Below are 21,602 nucleotides of genomic sequence, written 5' to 3' on the forward strand. Positions count from 1 at the left end.
TGGAGGGATTTAACTATCTGTCTGCTGGCGAGGATCTTTTTGTTCTGTCATAGTCGTGCATGCCGCCCTACGTTACCATATGTGGCTGTTGATAATTGAGAATCTACTATCTATGGGCAGAAAATCAAAAAGGAATTGAGTGAAGCAATGCGTTTTATCTTTGGACAATGTGCAATTTGTTCATTGTCTACCTGGATACCAGTGGTTCTGACGACCCCCGAAGGTAAAATGGGACGGCTGGTTGGTTGAATATAGATGAGAAGGTACAAAGCCGTAAATTTGACAACACCTGATATGCAGATTGTATGATACGCCCAGCCCAAACGCCTCGAAATTAATAAGTCAACGCATGAGTGCAATTAGAAAAAGGGTATCAACGGAAGCTGTATGAAGGTCGAGTCATCTTCGTTGCTTCCGGTTTCAATGACAGCTGTTGGTATGGTGAGCTACCGGGATCATAATATAAGCCTTCAATGTTGCCGCTCTCGCGATGCAAGGAAATGTAATAGAAACCTGATATCGTGAGCCCCTGTCGCGCATCCGTAGGAGTTATGAAACATCGTTCTATAGTTATAGATTGTTAGATTGGTGTTGAAGCGAGGGGGAGGACTGAACAAACCCTTCCACCTCATCAGGATCCACCCCTTGGACAGTTGTTCTGTGATCCATTTACGGCTCACAAGATTCCGTGTCATTTCTTCATCCGTCAGATTTTTGAAGGGCTGGAGTTTTCGCCAGTATGTGCAGTCAATCTCGGCGTCTGCTTTGAAATTCTTCGTCTCCAGGGTATGTAAATTGAAGTCGATGATTTCACCCTCCAGAAACGTCACAATATGCGCATCATGGGACGGCGAGGCCTTATCGGGGATATTATACGCTTCCATAGTACCTGATAGCGTCATTTCGTGGACGTTTATATCGTGAATGGTTACTTTGACCGGCCAGTTCTCGTCCTTGCCGCTGCCTAGGTTGTAGACTTGGCTGGCAAAATATCGTCTTCCATTTGAGGTTTGTACGCTGATGCGGTTTTGGTCACTGCCATTAACGACCATTGGATCATTGGAGGACAAACTAGGACCTTGCTGGGGAAAGACGAGACCGGTACTGCTGGCAGCTCTTTGGAACCCCGAGAATGTCATACCTGGGCGAAGCCATGAGCATACTGGTGGCGGATAGATTGAAGAAGTGTCGAGGATGAAGTCGTCGTTGTCCCAAGAAAGAAGGTCTAATTGAACAAACCCCCCGGCAGCTGCAGATGACAAGCTTTCCTCGAATGAATTAGAGTAGCGTAATCTATCGAGATAGCGTATCGTCTCTTTCAGTCGAGGGCTAGGGGGGTTATCTAAGTGCATTTGTCGGTGAGCGCTGACCCGCGCGCGAAGGTCATTATGTGTTAAGGCTCGATGCGGTTCGCTGCGACCGCTGGGAAGGAACCGATAAGCCCGGGGGGAGGATTCGACGCCAGCTCGTTCGCGAGGTTCCTCTGCGCGATCCAGAAGGTAATCATGCAGAGTCCTCGTTCGGGAGAACCTCGGCTGGCGTTGTATTGACTGTAGTAAAGATTCCGTGGTTGACCCGGAGGTGTCATTCGTTCCATGATTACCGTCGGCCAGTTCGTTGTGATTCGCCTGGGGATTCCTGGGCGCGCCATCGCGGCGCGCAGAACGTCTGGAGTTACTGCGTTCAGAAAGCCGGCCAAGCCATGATGATAGCGCATTATTGTGTATTGGTGGATAAGGGATATCGTCGCCTTCGTCGTCGGAAGCGGGAGCCCAGCCGTACAGCCCAAGGGGATTCGAAACTCGGCCTTCGTAGTTGGGTAAATTACTGTTGTTGATAGTGCCGTAACTCTCTTCGTCAGGATCGGGGAACTGGGGACGGAGTATCGGCATTCGACGGTTGATTTCTACCGCCATGTTCTCATTAAGGTCCATCGGATCGATATTCAATTGGGATAGAATATGTTGTCGGCGGCGGCGCTGGCGACTGAGCAAGGAGGACGAAGGGTCGGGCGGAGAGCGTACACGGGACCGCAAGAAATTCACGTTATCATTATGGGCATCATTCGATTCAGCGGTGGAGATAGATGGAAGAGAGGGTGTCGCAGCCAAGGGCGATCGGGAGGGGGCATCCTGCAGAAACAGAGCGATAAGTAAAGGCCCATGGTGCAGTGGGGGAATCGGATTCCAGACGAAATCAAAATGCAAGGTGCTCCTGCGATATTTCCCGCGGGAGTCAAATAGGAAAACGTACATTGGGCGAATTGGCCGGGGGCATGATATCCGGGGTTAATGGCTGGATTGGTCGTGAGAGGGCGCAGAAACGGTGCGCCAGATGGGAGAAGGCATGTAGCGAGCGACCTGATGCCGGGGTAAAAAGAACTGAGGAAGGAACGACGTGGACAGCAAGATAAAGATGAGGAGAGGAGACGGCCGAGGAGATGGGGGACCGAAAGTGAGTGATGGCGAGAAGTGTGGAGTGAAGAAACGAGCGAGGTTATTCAAACTTGGCCGACTCTGAAACCGACCACGATCTCTGGTGCTCAACATCTGATCCTCTCACCCGAGCCCCCCCGAATTGTATACAAATTGCGCCATCTTCTTGACCGTCTCCTGGGGTTTCTCGACACCGGATTGCCATGCTCGTGGCCATGCTCGTGGCCAGGATTGCACTCTTCGCCTCCGCCAACTTCATTCTTTGACAGCGTCACTATCGCCACTGCCATCAAAATCACCACCGTGCTTTGCTACTTCTTTTCACGCTTCCAACAAAACCGTCGACAGCGTATGTATTCTGAGTCGCTCCACCGCCGGCCTTTCCAATTCGGTCCTTTGTCCAACTATACGAACTCTTGAGCGCCACGCAGACCGAGTCCCAGAAGCGCTGCATTTCTCCTAAAACATACAATACCGTCATCGCTTATTCTAGGGTTCCATGATGCTTACCGGAGCTCTGGTGCCGCTAGTCCACCATTTAGCTGAGAGTGATTGTGGCTTGCCGTCGCCTTCTTGTCTCTGCCCTCAGGCAACTTGAGCAGAAGGTCAACATGCCTGGAACTCACCAAATCATGACCATCCAAAGCTCTCGCATCATGTCTTAATATCATCGATCAAGATGATTCAACGGGAGGGTTATGGTACTGCGGTTCTGTACGAACCTGCTGGATACGAGAGGGCATGTTTTACTGGGCGATTTCAACACTATGAAACATGGCTCATTCTACAAGTCTGTCTTCTTGATACTGTACACATGTATTAACGACACAGCACATCTTTAGCCGAAGTCGCCTCTTTACGGCTATATATCAGTACCTGGGTCTCAAAGGCCGTGTGAGTTGGTGCTATCGACCCACAAGCCAATGACAGGCTCTTAAGCGTGGCTACTCTAAAATTTGAGGTTATTACTGTAAACGAAAGTGGAGAGATTGCGATGCTGGAATCCCCATGTGCGCTTGATCCAACATCGATTGAGCGAGAGCCATCAGAGCCCTCGGCCTGGACGTTCACCTGGATTCTATTGACAAATTACACAAGACGATGACAAGGTAGCTCACTAGAGTATATTACTATCACGACCCCTTGGGTTCGTTTTGAATCGTCCCACTCGAACACCCCCGAAACACTGACGGTCTTTTTTGTTACCAAATGACGTGACCAAGAGTGATGGTTTTAGCCGCCTAATGGCCTATTGATACGGTAGGTGTAGGATATATTATACTCCCAGCATAGCATTTGTATAAGCCAAGAGCTTAGATGAAACACAACGACTTAAGCGACGCTACTACTAGTATTTTTTTTTTTTTCGGTCTGTATTCGCTCAATTTAAGAATCTAGTGTATGTACCCTCTATTGAACTATATGTGCTCTAAAATTCCCCTTTACGGTGGCGAGTAGCGTTCTCGGGGTTTATGCTGTTGTTCGCGCAGCGTTCAACCGATCTGCCCGCTGAATACACTCCAAAATAATGCCCCAAAAGGCAGCCAAATCCACTCCACGGGGAATGCAGACACCGCTGGGGTGGCTGGTGACTACAGACCGACCCAGCTGGCCCACAAGAGCGATGTCTTTTCCATGGAGCCCATCAGTTACAACAGTGACTGAGAATCGCTCCCCATCACGGTCGTCGAACTTAACAGCCTGGTCAGGGTGTTTATTAGCGAATTCTGGGTTGAGTGTGGATAGGATTATGGCCACGGCGAGAGGATCGTGGAGTGGAGGGCCTGTTGTCAAGCCGAACTCGGTTTCGTAGGTTGAGGCAAAGAAGAGTAATAGTTCATACAGCATTTGGCGGAGCACAGTTGGAGGCGTGGAGGGGTTGCCGTCTCCATGTAGAATGCGGGTTTGTACATCCCGCGAGGCCAGGACTTGGTGCGTCAGGTCTAGCGACATCAGGTAGGTCTTGGGCGCGAGAATGGCATTGCTGAAGACTGATTGAGAAGCTTCGGGATCACACTGGGGAAGATTGAAGGTTAGAGTTAAGGGAGCGTCGAGCATCGCTCAGGACCATCACATACGTATATGTTAAACTCTGCCAATGGAGTTATATTGCCAATCCTGTTCTCATGCCCAGCCAATCTGCTGATTGGTGCATTGGCGAAGCCACCCCCAACACCACCGCCCATTATACTGAGTCCCTTGATATGCGCCGCGACTTCTGGAAAGGTTGCGAATAGCAAGGCAATGTTGGTCAATGTACCTGTAGCTATGACCCAGGGTGTACCTTTCGGCTCAGCCATAAGGGCATCGCGCATCGCAAGGATAGGGTTCTTGTCCGTGATTGGTGCCCTTGAAGCTTTAGGAAGAAGCTCAGTTCCGTCGATACCTGATTCGCCTATATTCGACCCTTGATTAGTTGGCGGTACAGAATTGATACTATCAAGTTGGGGCTACGGACCGTGGATGTTAGGGGCGTGCATGGCAGGTCTGCAGAACGGCTTTCTGCTCCCTGGATATACAGGAACTTCCGGTCTTCCGATAGCCTCTAGCACTCTTGTGGCATTGATGGTAGTATTCTCTAAAGAGGCATTGCCATGGATTGTTGTGATACCCAGAAGGTTTAAGAACGGGTGATGAGCTGCAATAAGGATGGCGAACGCATCCTATACACCCAGCGAAGGACTTGTTAGGTTTCTGGAAATTTAGGTGCACAATGCGCATTGAAGGACACCTACATCGTGGCCTGGAGAGCAACAGAGTCAGCGTTATGCTGAACAGAGGACAATGAATAAGAGAATGGGATACAGACCAGGATCGCAATCCAACCAGAGAGGGATTGGTGTGTCTGTTGTGGCACTCATGGATGGAATTTGAAGCGATAATTCACTGCGTCTTCAGACAAATATTTTATATCTTTGGCCAAACTTGAGTCTGAAGGATATAAATAGTCCGGAGTTCTCCGCGGTCACTGAGGGGGAGGCGGGGATGCGATAAGTGCTTATCGCAATCCAACCCTAAGCCCTGCTTTCCGTATCAGGGGTTGCTGTGACGTCCCGTTCGTCGCGTTTGGGGGTCGACGACCTTGCAGTTGCAGATGTCACCGATGCTGCTGCATCAGATCCTCCGGTTTCGTCTGACTTTCGCTTGCTTCAACTCACTCTACTCTTCATCTGCGATGAAATGACCACCGACCCTGTTGTTTCGGGCCTCCAACCCTTTTCCCATCTCAAATCGGGCCCGACTACTTCCAGCTCCAGGTCAACAGCCGTCCCAGCTTCTTCGACCACTACAGCTCCTTCGCAGTCTTCCCACCGGGCGCAGCAGGCGAAGAATGTGTACCGCGATGAACAACCCAATGGAACAAGCGACAAGGCTACCACTGCTCTGATTCGACGCGTGCTTTGTCCTCATCTGGGAAGTTATGGCGGTGCCACTTCCCCGTATGCTCCAGAGGAGCTATTACCACCGCTTACGAGCTCGAATGACGTTGACCGTCAACTTTACGCTTTAATTGCCATAATATTAAAGGAATTTATTTCGTCCTGGTATTCGAAGATTACATCCGATCAAGCTCTTATCAATGAGGTGGTCCAGCTGATCGCGCACTGCACCCGAGCCCTTGAGCAAAGGCTGCGGGAGGTAGATATTGCACAACTAGTACTGGACGATATCCCTGGATTGGTGGAGCGACATGTCATTTGTAAGTCGTGATTACTGTAAATCCATCCCAGGAAACCGTGGAATATGTGCTGACTGTAACGCTTCTGGAAAACTAGCGTACCGAATGGCCAAAGAGCAGTCTGAGCTATCAGGACTATCGCCATACCCCCGCGAAATATACCATGCTTTGAACCCGCACCCAGGCCTCTCACCTGTTCCGAACCCCTCTGATACGAAATCCGTTTCTCAGCAGCGAGAGAACGAAGCTATATACCGACGATTATTAGTGAACGGCGTTCTGACTATTCTTCTTCCGACTGAGGATCTCGAGAATGCATGCCTGCGGACCTTGATGAGCGACATCTTGGCTGACCTTATTCTGGGAAATGAAGTGAGTGGGAAGGTTTGCGAAGGCAGATTCCTGTGGGAGGGCACAGCTAAGTTGCTGGAAGTGCTCTCAGGAAACAAGAATGAAGACAAGATCGATAAAATTGAATCAATGCTATCTCCTCCAAACCGACTACAACAATTCGGCCTGCTTTCAAGCAAAGACAACGAGAATGATCACACACCATTGACTTCTCAAACACAGGCTCTAAGCTGGATATGGCGAATTCTTCAGTATGCCTTTTTCGCATATGTGACACTACGATTTATTGTGTCGGGCTTATTTCGCAATGCGTCCACAGCCCCGGCGATGTTTGTTTCGCGCCCAACTCCTTCGCGTAGTCTTGTGGACGAGTTAGGCACGAAATACGGCGACATGGGAAAGCGCCCGGTGCTTGGTTATCGACTCTATGGCATGCTGTCGCAGTTACTGGATATCCCCCGGCGAATGCCATGGCTGGGAGGACTGTTAGCCCTCATCCAATATTTAATCCTGGCGGGTCCAGGAAGAGTAGGGGACACCGGCAGTACTCTTGATAGGTGAGTCGCTCCTCGCATTGATTTGGAATTTTGAGCTCTTTTCTCTCCTTCCCCTACGACCCCTCCCATCGTCGCACCATGTATCACGGACCTATCCGCAACCCACATGGTCCCAACCTGCCTTGACGAAAGAATCGGAAATAATCATGCGCAGCTAGCTTTTCAGTTGAAGGCTGCGAGCGAATGGTTTGTTGAGGATGCCGTGTCTGGTTTGATCTCCGAACGATGATCTACGAATGGCGCTGGCGAGTGCGTTTCTCAGTCCGGCGACTTCAGGCGAGTCATTGGCAGAGGGTGGACGACCAACGGGACGTCAATGCAGCAGATTTACATTGCTCGCATGCTGCATCGATCACTTGATCTGCTTGTGGGTGCACCGCGCATCCTTCGCAATCTGCGGCAGCCTGCTCTCATTCGCTGGTACATTCTGGTATCAGACGTTACGCACCCTGACCTCAAAATACCGTCATATAACCAAGGACGTATCGTTAATACGAGGGGTCCCCGACAGAGGACAGACCCGTGGCAGACCTTCGGAATCACTTCTCAATTTGTGCAGATGTTGAGTGAGGTCTGTTTGTGCCGCAATAGTATGGTCGCCACTTGTCTAGGCCTTCTCTCTTCAATCAGACGGAAATTGGTTCATCTCCCCGTTTACCGATTGGCTATCTTGACGACGAAACTCAGAGTTCAACGTTTTTGCTTTGAACTTGGTCCATTTAATGCGTATGGTTGAATTGGACAGGCCCGGCCCTTTCCGTCCCGTGCTGGATCCAGTCTTCACCGTCGTCAACGCTGAAGATGCCACCTCCAGCCTCCCCAGCGGGACAAAAAATCGGAAAAAATTGGAATCCACGTTCGAGTTTTCACGCCTGATGAGCGCTGATCGAAAGGTGGCGGGGCGTCATTATTACTTTCAGCTCCAAAAGAACACTGGGAATTTTGACATCGGGATCACGGGCCTCCACAGCGATCCCGCATGAGGAAATGGCCTTTTGTTAGCCTCGGGGTCTTCGCACAGAAGGACCACTGGAGCAACTCGTTTTGCCTGCATTTTCCTTTTTTCAAGCCAATCAGCGAAATTCCTTGTCCGTGAATTTTGAAATTCGACCTGCAGCCGAGGAGGGTTCCAAGGCTCTTCTCGTGTTCAGGCCTGGCCAGGAAGCCTATGATGTTCCATCAAAATTGTGGATGCCCGGTGGCTCTTTCTGATTGATGATGCACGCGCCGAAGAAAAAGCCTTCTGGATCTGAGCATTCAGATTCGTCGTCAACGTCTCCAGAATTGAGGGGCGTTTCCAATCGTATCCGTAACTGGCCCAAGCTTCTCGATTTCCTCTGATCAGGCAGATCCTGTTCGCTCCCACCGCGCGCGCATCGAATGATGAAATATCTTTGATTGCGATCCATCTGACCAAACTCCTGCCAAAATCGGACAGAGAAAGACGGGACAGATGACGTCCCTGCAATGAAGGAAAGACTTGCCAGGGCCCGAACTGAACTGCTTCTCCACACCTATCGCTCGCTCCTTCGTCTTCTCGTTAGGCCTCTATCGAGGTGATGGGAACGTCCTTGCTAGCTTTCCTTTTTTATTTTTATTCTATTTTCTTGTTTTTGTCCCCCACCTCTTCCGAACATGGCTCGCAAAGCTCTGACCAAATTACATAAAAAAAAGAAATGCGTCCTTTTTTGACTGACATTTGATTCCCCACTAGGTTCCTCCACGAGAACATCCAAGAGTATGTGCTCACCCCCACCCTGTTACCCAATCTTCTACTTGCATCGCGAGAGGCGCTTTTCCCGCATAATACTCGTCCGAAGCCTGGAGGGGGTGTCAATCGCACTGAAGAGCCGACGTCGACTGCGTCAACCCCGGTAGGGGCGCAGTCATCGACTATCAATAATAATACGCAGGCGACTACCGCACCCGGCGGCAATGCAATAACACAGACTCATATAGCGGCGACTGCGGGATCGCCTCCCTTGTCGCCAGATCAGCAGCGGCGCGTCTCAAATGCCGCCGAAGTCGCCTCGATAAGGCGCAAGTGTGCACTCGGGATTCTATCCCTGATACCGCGCCCAATCGCACGCCATTTTCTCGGAGTTGCATCGGATACTGGTGTGAAGAGAAACTCGATGCCTCTTCGATTTCCGGCTCAATCCCTGAGCCAGTCTCAAGATCCCGAGCCTGAAGCTGGAGAGCCAGACCGTACGTTTATGCCGCCTGACGGGCCCACCGGCAGTGTCAGTGACGCGGAAAAGGAGCTCCTCGCTTCGTCTATTGAGACCGAAATTCTTGATCTGTTCGCAGATGAATACTGCAACAAGCACCTACTCTACTCGATCGTTGAGACTGTACTCGCAAGGCTCTTGCCCGAGTTGTCGGATCGTAGTATTGCTGAACTGATGGAGGATAGGGGAGTTTTCATACCCACTGGATGATTTGAGGTTATTCTGAGCGCTAGCACATACTGTAAACAGGATCAGTACTAATGAAGCATGTAACATCCGTGGTTGCAATGAAAGTCAGTATAAGGTTCAGAAGTAGGGTGGAATAGAAAAGAAGCTCGGGCCCTCAATCTCATCCACTGCAGACACATGGGACTATACTCCATAGAGGTGGCCTAGGCAAAGACAGGAAGGCTTGGGCGACCTCTAGTCCAGGCCATGGATAGCACAGCACTCCGCATTTTGCAAAGCCTGCTATCGATAAGATCATATCCTCCAGCCCTCACCGGGACATTTACCCAAAACGTTCTTCCATCCGATGCCGTCGACATTATTAAAACCAATCGTCGCAGTTGTCTGAAAGTGCAGAGGGTTGATTGGCGATGGAACCCCCATTATTAGACAAAGGAACAAAGAAAGCAGAAGAAAAGAAAAAAGAAAATAACGAATAGAGTTCCTGAGGCGCAGCACGACGCAAGCCTGCAGGTGGTTTTTGCCCAGTCCCATCCCGCCTGTGACCTGCTTTTTTGGTGCCCTTTGCCTTTCAGACTGCCACTGCCCGGTCCTGATCCTGTAGGGATGGACTTAATTATGCAGTGAGCCGAGAAAGTACTCAGGTCCTTGGTGGTGTGGCACAGAAACAGAAGTGGTAAATCGGAGAGATACCCGGCCTACCTACCTGACCATCTGAACTTCCTTGAACTGGAAATTAGAATGGGCTTCCCCCCCCCCCCGGTGATCAGAAGACGCTGGGTAGTCGAAGACAGTGCGCAAATGCAGGTGCACTGGGCAGCCGACATGGCACCCATCCATCCATGACTGCAGCCTGAGCAGCAGACCGGGGGAGACCGGAGCGAGAGACTTATTGGCTGGATGGATTATTATGCTGGGTATTTACTCCGGACCCTGCTTATAACCTTAGGCACCTAATTAGTAGGTAGTATCTACCGAAGTACCTAATACTCCAAACCTCAGACCCCGCGGGTTGGATCGGTCTGCGTCGGATCCGAATTCGAGGTACTTGGTACATCAAACCAAGCCGGAGGTACCGATAGAGACATGGGCTGGCTGGGTGCACAAGGTGGGTTTTAAGTGTAACGCCCAAGTACTGATGACAGGCGATCGGGTAGATGTACATATCATGACGTCTCGTCCTGGCTCTTAGTCGAGTCTCGGCGTGAATCGGCCTCAGGAAACCGACTGGAAAGATGCGAATGCGAAAAAGCCGGTCTGTTTGTGAGAAGAGAGGAAGAGAGAGGGGTGACGCAAAAGATGCGGTGAGTGAGAAGCGCACTGATGAATTACTAAAGAAAAGTACTTCTGTATGTACGGTATGGGAGTTCAGTCCAGCTGGAGGAAAAAGAAATATAAAACGGTATTGTCAACGTCCGACAGACAGCGGCTTGATTGCTTTCAGTCACACCGTGCGCCAGACATGAGTTTGATAGAATGATAAGGTAAATGTAAGTAAAGTGTTGATAAATAAATGCATGATGGAATCAGTAAGTAATTCACTTCATTGGAAGTAGGGGGGAATCAAATGCAGTTCGCGTGAGCGGGCTGGTTTAGATGAATTATGCAGGGAGTAATAAAACAAGAACAAGTGCACGATGGCCAGGTGTTCAAGGGGTATGGGAAGAGAGAGCTGGCCAAGAGGTATAACATGTATGAAGAAAAGGAAACAAACAATTTAACAAATTCACGCCATTATATCCGTCATGCATCCTATCCACCAGGAGCAGTAGTGTAGTCCTCCGTAAATATCATGCCGTATAAATGAGGTCGCCCTCGTAAAATCTTTATCATCCGATGATGCCCAAAATCCAGCAAAATGTGCAGGTGCTTAATCAAACAGGGAATCGACAGTAAAGGCAAAAAAAAAAGAAAAGAAATTCAACATGCAATAGAAACCGAGCCATCCAAAGATGTTAAAGAGCGGGAGGCGAATAGCATAACAGGTGAAACAATAATAAAAAATTGAAAATAAAAATGGTACTAGCCACATTCTTGTGGTTGGCCGGAGCGTTGTATATATGGCATCAGCCGAAGTTTTGAATACTTCGCTTCTTAGTAAGGCGAGGCTGATGAAGAACGTCGTCATGCTCGTCGATACGAGTGAGACCTCCGGGAAGTGTTGTTGGCGGTTGAGCTTTAGCAAGCTCTAACCTTTCCATCAATTTGCCGATGGTAACGTATTCCTGGGCGCCTAACCCAGACGGCTGATGCTCGAAATAGCTCATGACTAGTTCCAAGGCTTTGCGGGCTTCGTCTTGTGTAGGAGACCCTGGTGAACTGATGGGTGAAACGGTTGTGGACTTAGAATATAACGGTGGGTATATAGTTTTAGCGCGAATTTCGGGGTTGCTTCGATTTCGCTTAATTGTGCCCGTGGACGTATCGAGGTTTAGTGAAATCTTTGGGTCCTCATCTTCTCCAACAGACTCCTCCATAGCGGCAGGCAACAGACCCTTCATGGCCGATGTCGGATTGGGTGACTCGTCGGTGGGCATGGAGACGGGATCGGGGTTGATGAGTGGGAATGTTTGGCTCCTGGGCCTGCTGGAGTTCCCGTCCGTTGGTGAGACACGGGATTGACTCAGGGGTGTGAACGGACTCTCGGTAACCAACGTGGACGTTGGAGAGAAAGAAGCTGCCGTATCAAGCGAGATTGTGCTTTTAGAATGTGCGTGTTGGAAGTCGATTCCTAGGTCTGTGGGTCCAAGTGATATACTCCCTCTGATGTTTTCCTGGCTCTGAGCCGGAGACAACGGCGAAGGAGATGCGAAACCGGTAGGTGAAATGGGCGAAAGCACGGTAGGTGACTGCACGGCAGATGCCAAAGCTGAATTAATGCTCAAACCAGTTGGACTCGCCGACTCGCTTTTCGTTCCAAACGAACCCTTTCGAGCTTTGGCACCGAGCAAGCCATTCTTGTGCTTGAACTTTTCCAGCCAGCTGCTAGTCAGGACCTTTTCCTTGCCGTCGGAGTTGCCACAGGTGCTGGCGAAAAAGAGGGCCTTTTCTCGGATCATTTCATCAGTTAGACCATGTCCTCCTCGCTGGTAATTCCTGACCCAGTTGGATAGGGCCTTTTCGATGTCAGGGACTCGGGCCTTGTTTCTCTTAATCGGTGATCGACTTCCATCCTCAGGGTTAAGGTATTTGTCTTTTTGCCGGAGTACTTTCGAGACGGTGCTTCAAAGAAGTGTTAGAAGGTCTTGGCTTGATACTTTGTGTCTATGAGGCCACCTAGGGAGTCACTTTACCTTCGTTCAACGCCAAACAATGCTAGATTGCAACCCATTAGTTTATGCTGTGGCTTTTATAGACTGGGGAGAAATGGACAAATACATACCTCCAATATCGGTTTGTTTAGCAGTCTTGTTCTCCTCATGATAGAGGCACATTTTCCGTCGGTCTTCATCAGTGAGAGTCCTCCGCGGTGTTGAGCTACTGGCAGATGACTTCCTGGGTGGCGGAACTGGTGCAGCTGGTGATACAGACGGGGCGATTGGGACAGGGCCCGCTGGGAGCTCTGGGGGGTGGAATGGAGCTTGAGATGCCGGAGTGAGCATACTGGGCCAGGCGTTAGAAGGCAAAGTCATCGGTAGAGGCACATAAGGTGGTGGTATTGTGACGCCGTAGGCAGGATCTAATGGCACAGATCCGTATTGGAATCCGTTATATTCCATTGGTGGCGAGTGCTGGGATGGATGAAACCCGCCCATGTCCATCCAGGGAGACTGCGCAAAGCCATTGTCTTGCGCGTGGGGAGACTCTGTATCCATGGCGTAGCAATCTGGGAATACAACGCAACGCAGGATGCGCCAGAGGGCTGGGGCAGTGGAGAGTAGGCGAGGTTGGCGGAGGGGAGAGCACACTATAAGCTGCAGGCCCTAGGGGAGGAGGAAAATGTGAGGGGAAATGACGAGGATAGAGAAAAAAGCAAAGAGATAAAAAAAAGGGCCGGTAGCAGCAGGAGTCGGAGCTAGAGCAGTGACAGGACAATCTAGAGCCAAGACAAGCAAAAATTAAGCAGATGATGCATATTCAAGATTGAGCAGTCACAATTACAGCGGTAAATGGTGGAGAGGGACGAAGTCAGGCGTGCTGGATCCGAGAGATCTTGACCAGGGATATCCCAAAGCGACATATATGCATACAACAAAGCTTGGGCACGGGGAAGAGAAAGAGAGGAGGAAGAGACGGGGGAGGCGAAGATGGGGATGGGCTGCGTGCAAGGCATGGACGGAGTTTAAAAATTGGTTCAGACGTCCAGACCAGGGCGCAGGCACAGGGACGATCACAAAAAAAGAAAAGGCATCGGCCAGCGGATTTGCCTCGAGCAGACGTGAAGAGAGTATACGACCTGGGTAGGAGGACAATCTCGGTCGAGGCGCTGCGATTGGGCTGGTGTGGATGGTGGAATGGTACCTCGCCGTCCTACCCCGGCTCACCAATACCATCCGCAGCAGGGCTTTTTGATTTGATTTGATTTATTTTATTTTATACATTATTTTTTAATTTATCGTCTGGCCGGGGTCCAGGGCTGGATTCGAGAGACTCGAGTGAAGAGATTAAAATTACGGCCGCCTGCTGCGAGCGAACAGGATTGAAAAACAGCGACTCTGCACTTTGATTGGTCACCCCGAAATCCTCTGCAGCAGAAATGGTGGGGAAGCTTCCCGCTGATTGGCCGGCAGCCAGATTGACGAGCAGGGATCTCAGCTCGCTCAAGTTGACAGTACTTGACCGTACGAAACCCCAGCCTTCGTCATGGCCTGTACTGCGCCGTGTCTTGGTACCGTACCTCAATACGCCTTGGTTCCTGTTCCTGCTGTCCTGCCTGGTGCCGGGAAAATCTGACGATGAAGATGCGTTGAGCTTCTGGCTTCGACTCCGCAGGCGGTTACACCGATTGTCATGAAAAGTCAGTGATGACTCGCGCACGGAACAAAGATCTCAAGTGGAGCCAGAGGGCTAAACAAGGGCCAATTTCGAACAAAGCGAGAGACAACAGAGACCGAAGAGAACTCTGGAACGCTAATCGCATTATCGCAAAGAGCCAGAAGAATGCAATTCTCCTCCCCTCCAGAATCCATCCTCTCCTCCTCGATCCTTTGTTTTCCGCCATCATTTAGTGTCATTTTTTACTCCTCTTGCGCATTTCCCGCATCCGGTTGCTGTCATTACATAAGTAAGCCCTTGGTGCCTGTATGACACGATCCCTCGAGGGTGTAACTCCACTCATCAGGCATGAAGATCAAAACTGAAAATGTAGAGAGGATCGTCCTCGGTCAAAAAAACCTTGCGTGATGACTCGCTGAGTCTGCGGATACTCCCCCCCGTGAAGGACTCAGCTAAGACTCCAAGCCCCGTCCTGAGCCTTTGACGGACGGGAAGCGGATCGCAAGAAATCGGTGAAGTTTAAGCCCGCATGACATACCGGAAGGAAGACGGGGGGTCCTTCAATCCGTACGGGATTCTCGGAAATCAGAGAGTACCAAACTGGGCCCAATTATTGTCCGAAATGCCACCCCCAAGAACGCCCTTGCAAAGGGGCGTGTCAGAGACGAAGCGACGAAGTGTCATAGCTTCGACTTTCGGCCTCTTGAAAACCAAGTGGAGTGCCAGCGGGCATGTGAAGGTTAGCTTGGACATTTCAACGAGACGTGCTTTTATCCATCAGAAAACGGCCCTTGAGGCGTTGAGGAGGAAATGGACCGGCGGAGTCGATCTTTATCAGTGCTCTCGAGGAAGCGGCATGACCGAGGGCTTATTTCGTGAACCATCGACAAATCGAGGCTGGAGCTTGTCAGGATTTATATGAGGGGTCGACGATATCCACCGGGGATTATTGTAATTCTTCTCCTCTTTGCTCAAAAGGGAGAGAGGTTTCAGGAGGGGCGGAAAGGCTCGTTCAGAAAATGCTCCCACCAAGGACTTAGTTCGGACTAGCTCTTGCTACCCTGATAAGTTGGTTGGCCCAGTCAAAAAGCATACCTGATCTGCGTCTAACGTACTTTGTCACGGGAGAAGCCATGAGCCTGAGAGAGCACTCACACGAATCAGAAGCCTTGAAGTGATTCCGATTTCTTATTCGCGACGGAGGCTGACCAAAGATTGGAAGAGAGACTCAGCCTATCACGGCAGGTCCAGGAGGCATGGTTCCTTCAGAGGGTGACACTAGAAGGACAAGGTCAGTTTAGCGTGAGCAGGTGCCTTCAAGAAGGTTGAAGGTCGATCGAATCCAAGAGGGCTGCGAGGGAGCTAGGACCCCATGCTCCACAAGGCCCGCAGCGGTCCACTCCGGGCCGCCAGTCTAAGCTATGCAAATCTTAATATTCGCAGTCCCAAATGGCATCCACGTTTCTTTCAATACTCGTCCCGTATTCCGAACACAAGCTTGATTTCAGATTCAACCAGGACTTCCCTGCCAGCATCTCCATGTTCCTGGCTTGAGACCTCAGGTACCCGCCTTGTTTGGTCGTCTGGGTGTCCGTTCCTGGCGGCGCCAGTTCCACTGTCAGCATGAAGGCGGCCTGCGGGGGCTGCGAATCCGATGTGCTTTCGAGAAAGTTGATGTATCGGTGGCTTGCGCAGCCTTACTGGGGCGAAAGGACCGAGCCATTAGGGTGCTGGAGAGCAGCAATTTGTCCTGATCCGGTAACTCTGCTGACAGCGTGGAAAACGTGATTAGGACGGCGCACCAATCAGTGGAGCCAGCCTGCATATTTGGCTTCCCACGAGGGCTGTCAGCCAAGTCAGTTACCGAGATCGAGCGACCGTGACTATTGTTTGTAACACCTTGTCTCAGAGGTTGTGCTAAGTGATGCGAGGTGGTGCTAATTGTGGCTCTCCGCGCTTTCTTCGGTAAGGTGCCAGACCTGGATTAACTCTTCTTAACTCTTTTTGGAAGGACTGTGGGCTACCTAAGGTCACTGGCGGCTGAATGTTTCGACAGCGCTTCTGTGACCAACTATCAAATCACCCAAACAGAGCCAAACTTGCTCCAGAAAGAGACACGGGCCTACCATTGGCTCAACTCTGAGTCCAAACCAAGGAGACGGGTCGTCTCTTTCATACGCGGCAGTAGAGATCGCGAGTTTTATAAGGTTACAGAGGTGTTGGGTACGAGACAGTGTTGCTCGAGGGAGACGAAGATCAAGTATCAGCCAGTCGGGATCCGGGAAGAAAGCGAAGCGAGGCATTTTTATTACTCGGAATTGTCCTCGAGGGGATGTCGGAAGCCCCATCGCACGCGGTAATAGCCTTATGGGGGGATGCGTCCAAGAATAGATCTGTCAGGTACCGCGCCATGCCATGGCATTGCGCAGCACGTCAGTTTGCTTTATTGAGGGATGCTGTATCCTGCCATTAATATCCGCAATACGCAGGATAATTGTCTGCTATCAGGAGGGGCCAGGACAGGGTGCACCCCAGTCCGCACCCTTTTCCAGGCATCCTTTAGCGGGGTCGGGGTGTCGTCATCCACCCTCCGCGATAATACTTCATACAAGCGATAACAGAGCGAAGAAAACTAGTCAGACCTGATCTCGCTCTTGAGTCCTCAAGGAATCATGGCATCAGGCGATCAGGCGGGCTGTACGCTGCGGCTACACTGTATGGTATGACAGTGCTGATACGTACCGAGTTCAGGTAGCAGCATATGAGTTGAGTCAATCGACAATTCAAACTGTATTGTCAATCCGTGGACTCAAACAATATGAAATAACGACAGATCTCTTGAATAAAGTGCCGTATATTCGGAGAAGCTCCGCGTTTCTTTTTTCCCCAAAGTTTCTTTGTGTTTTTATATTAATAAGATTGTCGGCCTCTAGCCAGTTCCGAAAGCGAAGCGTGGCTGGCACGAAGGATCTGCGACATCAAACCAAGATAAATAAATAAGATGGAGAAATCAGGAAAAGAAAAAAGGAAAAAAGGCAAGTGTGAAGTGGCTTCTCTGTGGTAGGCGACCCATTACCAGGACAGGATCACTTCGAGACGGCTTGAGACGAGTCCCTGCTTTGATACCTAACGTAGATTATTAGGCACCCAACAGTGGCGATAACCATCTGTGCCGTCTTCAGACAACGAGTAACTGGATCTCGAGGTCACTAGACACTGTCAACCATATCAACACGGGATCTGGGCCGTGGAGATCAGTTGAAGATTGAACGAGGCTGTGTATTTTGTGGGAGGGTAAATCTCGGCGCTTAGGGTCGAGCACGGAAACCTTGTCCAAGGCGACCCCGTCCCCTTGCAGCAAGTAACGTCATCCTCTCCAGCAGAGTCGGTGAAAGACCCCGCTTGAGTCGCAACTCGCGAGTCGAGTCGCCAGACTTCCCGGAGATGGATTGCCTGATTTGCGATTGATGGAGATATCAGGGCAGAGATATTCCTATTGATACTGATAGGTCCAGGAAGAGGGCCCAGGACCGATGAAAATGATTCGAGCAGCCCTGGGAATGGCGATCCCGAGTATTAGTAGAGACTTATCAATCAACGTTGAGATTTTCGAGCGGTTGGGCTCCGCCGTCGAATTCGGTAGGAGTTAGGTTTGTTTCACGGTTTGGAGTTCAGAACTTGAGACCCCGATCAAACTCTCAACTCCAGTTTTGATGCATGTCATGATTTTTATCGTAACCTTATATCTGGACCGAGAGTTCTAGATTCCGTCGCAATTCAGTCTCAAAAGGCCAATGCCCTCGATTCGGGGTAGAAACCGGAAAGAGGGGGAGGTACTTTTGTTCGCCCGTTGCCGCCTCGGTTGCTGGGCCGCCATCTTGGAAGTCCAACAGGAGCTTCTCTACAACCCCTGTCGAGTTGCCAGCATCAAGACTGGGTTGTTGTTACCGTAAATACGGTAAGCAACATTGAACTCCAAGGGCAAATGGGAAGCCAGCAAGTCCTGATTTCCTCCTGTAGGTCGCCATCTGATTTCGCCTACGGCTTCCTACTGACACAGCACCCCGGACCTTGTCGAGTTGCAGTACCATGGCTAAGTCGTAGCCTTGCTTGGAATTCGAAGATCAAGATATCCCCAGAGTCCGAAGCGGTACAATTTAAAATTATTTGTGTCCAGTCCGCTAGGGTCATCATGCATATGCATTGAGCAATTGAAGGACGAACCAGAGTCTCCTGAATACTGACCAGGGGTATTCCGTCCTCAGTTTGCGCGCTGTGGAGGTGGGATTCCGTGGAATAGGGGAAGATACACTGGCAACGCAGCCTGCGCTGCCCGGCTTTGTGCAAGAGCGCAATTAATGCGTTCTAAGGTTTGTCTCGCACAAGTTTGAGTCAAACCCCATCCATTCAACCCATGGTTGTAAAATCTCACTATTCTGAAGCTGGCGCTCACTCCTACTGTGCTTCGTCTACAATGGGTCAAGCCTAGATCCAAGCAGTCGCCAATCATCTTCTACTAATATCGGTGGACGACGGTCATATTGCGTGATGCTCTTATTTGGTTTGTTTCATCGAACACGGGGCCAAAGCGAAGTGAAGAGGCGGAATAGGAGAATACGGTATGGGAGCATTTAATAAGTCGCTACTCGTTCAGATACCCTGTGCTGTGAACTAGAACTTCCATTACTTTTAGGTTCCGGGAATTTCGGATGTTTGCATGGTCCAAGGGCGCCTCGAACGTTTAACTAAAATAAATGAGAAGAAATAAAGTTGGCAGGACTATGTACTGCTCACCAAGAAACACCGACGTTTAGGGCAACTTTCAAACCCAACAGCTTCTCGTTCCTTCATCACGCATCTTTGCGATCAGGACCGATTGCGCATCACATCAGGTAGCAGTGGAATGCAGACTTAGTCGCGGTGCAGGTACCCCAAGGCTAGCTAGTGATCTTGCAGGACCAAGCGGCATTTCGCAGCCTGCTGCCCGTGCGCAAATCATCCCCTCCAATCAATCCTCTCGCACCATTTCGCAGGGTTTTTATCACAAGGTCTGGGACTCTTGGATAGAGTCCTTTGCAAACGCAACCCTAGCACACAGCCCGCTCAACTTTCTCGACGCGATTCGCCGTAGGTTGTTCGTGTTCGGGCCAACAATTCGGTGTTGATATATTTTCGGTACCTTTTACCGCTTGATAATCGTCACTATCGTTACACTGTTAGCCCTGGTAGCTCCAATAAAATTTCGAGGAGAGGGGATACGGACCAATATCCTCATCAGCCAGTTCGTGGGTGAGACCAACACGCTGCGGTTGATGCTTGACGGACCGACCATAGACAATAGCTTGTTTGAATTGATCCTTGATGGTCCGATGGATGGAGTTACACTAAATGCGTGTCAGCGAACTATGATTCCTAAGTGAGTATGAATGAAGGGGGGAGGGTCATACAAAGTCCTCGACGGTACACGCGTTGGACCTGAGCACAACAGGGGCAGTATAGTCGGGAGCCTTCCCCTTGGGCTTTGTGTAGATTCGACGGAGGTTGAGTTTTTCCCACATCAATTCCAAAAGCTCGTCGATATTCCAACCATGCTCCGAACTAATGGGAACGGCGTTGGGGATTCGGTACAGGAGATCAAGCTCCTCGATAGTGATGGAGTCAATCTTGTTCAGAGCGTAAACGACAGGTATATAAGCGCGACTTTTAGCCTCGAGGACATCAATCAGATCATCAATCGTCGCGTCGCATCGGATGGAGATATCGGCAGAAGAGATCTTATATTCGCCCATGACAGCTTTGATTTCCTGCTTAGGTCAGTACCAGCCATAACATATGTCTGAATTTGACAACTTACGTCGTGATCAATGTGAGTCAAGGGGACAGTGCTTGTAATGGCAATGCCACCTTTATCCTTCTTCTTGAAGACGATGTTAGGGGGCTGTTTATTGATTCTGATTCCGAATCCCTCCAATTCCGTTTCAATAACTTTTTTGTCGATAAGTGGTTTGTTGACATCGAGAACAATGAAAATGAGATGGCATGTCTTGGATACAGCAATAACCTGCCGCCCACGACCTTTACCATCTTTGGCACCTTGGATAATACCAGGAAGGTCCAGAATTTGAATCTTCGCACCGTTGTACATCACTTGTCCCGGAACAGTCGTTAGGGTCGTGAACTCGTAGGCCGCAGCTGTAACAAGATTCGTCAATATATGATCCCCGGTTTTCTCGCCTGGTCTGCGCATACCTTCAGAATGTTGACCTGTCAACTTGCTCATCAATGTACTTTTGCCGACAGAGGGAAACCCTATGAAACCACTATCACCATGTCAATGACGACTCCATGCTAAGTAGTATGCGCAGGAGATACATACACACTGGCAACACCGGTACGAGCAACATCGAAACCAGCTTTGAATCACCGAATTAGAACAACCCAGGTTGACGATCAGGCAGTTGCACTTACCACCACCGCCTCCACCGCCTCCAGACGGTGTCAAAAGTTCACGTTTTAGCTTAGCAAGCTTGGCCTTCAACTGTCCTGTAGTCATATCGTCAGCGACCAGCTCCTGTTAATAGAGAATCCGCCGCCATGGTCATACCCAAATGATAGGATGTGTTTTTGTTCTTCTGCGTCCTGGCCATCTGTATAAAATATGTTAAATGTGCGTTCTGGAAACCATTGTCTTCGGGGACCGGAAGCGAACCTCATCCTCGACTTGCTTGATCTATACTCATACATAGCGTGGTTAGCGTTACGTCTGAAAGGAAGTGGTGGAAGCTGACCTTTTCCACGGTGGTAGACATTGTGGCGGTATATTACGAGATAACCTCCTCGTAAAAGGGAATACTTATACAATATAGGAGCGAATAGATGCCGGTTTGGCTTGTTGGGACGCCCACTAAGCGGATGCTCTGTTGGAAAGAGATGGTGGTGTTTGGCGGGGATAGTTCGACGGATCAATCTTTGAATTTGTGGCCGCCACCTGATTTGCCCGCTCTGGGCGGAGAATCGTAGCTGCCTGAGGCATAAAGGTATACAGGCACCAACTCTATCTCTTATCGCTTATCATCGCTTATCGCCATGGATTTGATTTCATGTTGCTCCTGAAGATCCTCTACAAACACGCACTAAACCTCGGCCATGTGTCGCGGTCGAGCAGTCCATCATTACCCATGCCACTGATAACGAATCCACTCTCCGCATCCTTTCAAATTCTCCA

At 50.1% G+C, this 21,602-nt stretch overlaps 6 protein-coding genes across 6 annotated transcripts; 2 read left to right on the forward strand and 4 right to left on the reverse strand.

Moving 5' to 3' along the window:
- Positions 1-373: 373 nt before the first annotated feature.
- Positions 374-2,277, reverse strand: ASPSYDRAFT_57625 (GID4/VID24 family protein; the record flags this gene model as incomplete). Its single annotated transcript, XM_040849399.1, has 3 exons — positions 374-564; positions 620-2,132; positions 2,254-2,277. 3 exons carry the CDS (start codon positions 2,275-2,277, stop codon positions 374-376), a joined length of 1,728 nt encoding a protein of 575 aa, XP_040703979.1.
- Positions 2,278-3,905: 1,628 nt separating this feature from the next.
- On the reverse strand, positions 3,906-5,296 carry ASPSYDRAFT_150570 (uridine-cytidine N-ribohydrolase; the record flags this gene model as incomplete). Its single annotated transcript, XM_040842017.1, has 5 exons — positions 3,906-4,451; positions 4,514-4,830; positions 4,894-5,098; positions 5,171-5,178; positions 5,245-5,296. 5 exons carry the CDS (start codon positions 5,294-5,296, stop codon positions 3,906-3,908), a joined length of 1,128 nt encoding a protein of 375 aa, XP_040703980.1.
- Positions 5,297-5,509: 213 nt separating this feature from the next.
- ASPSYDRAFT_44595 (PXA domain-containing protein) lies at positions 5,510-7,107 on the forward strand. The gene is made up of 2 exons (XM_040846873.1): positions 5,510-6,135; positions 6,212-7,107. Exons 1-2 carry the CDS (start codon positions 5,616-5,618, stop codon positions 7,024-7,026), a joined length of 1,335 nt encoding a protein of 444 aa, XP_040703981.1. The 5' UTR covers positions 5,510-5,615; the 3' UTR covers positions 7,027-7,107.
- Positions 7,108-8,388: 1,281 nt separating this feature from the next.
- Positions 8,389-9,600, forward strand: ASPSYDRAFT_931397 (uncharacterized protein). Its single transcript, XM_040852784.1, has 2 exons — positions 8,389-8,578; positions 8,737-9,600. The coding sequence occupies exons 1-2, from the start codon at positions 8,490-8,492 to the stop codon at positions 9,461-9,463; spliced, it is 816 nt and encodes a 271-aa protein (XP_040703982.1). The 5' UTR covers positions 8,389-8,489; the 3' UTR covers positions 9,464-9,600.
- A 1,908-nt stretch (positions 9,601-11,508) lies between these two features.
- On the reverse strand, positions 11,509-13,257 carry ASPSYDRAFT_30984 (uncharacterized protein; the record flags this gene model as incomplete). The annotated part of the gene is made up of 3 exons (XM_040844827.1): positions 11,509-12,664; positions 12,736-12,757; positions 12,825-13,257. The coding sequence occupies 3 exons, from the start codon at positions 13,255-13,257 to the stop codon at positions 11,509-11,511; spliced, it is 1,611 nt and encodes a 536-aa protein (XP_040703983.1).
- Positions 13,258-19,171: 5,914 nt separating this feature from the next.
- On the reverse strand, positions 19,172-21,336 carry ASPSYDRAFT_44606 (GTP-binding protein RBG1). Its single transcript, XM_040846874.1, has 10 exons — positions 21,166-21,336; positions 21,087-21,107; positions 20,982-21,024; positions 20,846-20,920; positions 20,754-20,790; positions 20,627-20,697; positions 20,232-20,569; positions 19,825-20,181; positions 19,641-19,761; positions 19,172-19,579 (listed from the first exon to the last, which is right to left on the reverse strand). Exons 1-10 carry the CDS (start codon positions 21,184-21,186, stop codon positions 19,560-19,562), a joined length of 1,104 nt encoding a protein of 367 aa, XP_040703984.1. The 5' UTR covers positions 21,187-21,336; the 3' UTR covers positions 19,172-19,559.
- Positions 21,337-21,602: the final 266 nt, after the last annotated feature.

Source organism: Aspergillus sydowii (assembly GCF_001890705.1).
Source record: "Aspergillus sydowii CBS 593.65 unplaced genomic scaffold ASPSYscaffold_4, whole genome shotgun sequence".
NCBI classification, from domain to species: Eukaryota; Fungi; Ascomycota; class Eurotiomycetes; order Eurotiales; family Aspergillaceae; genus Aspergillus; species Aspergillus sydowii.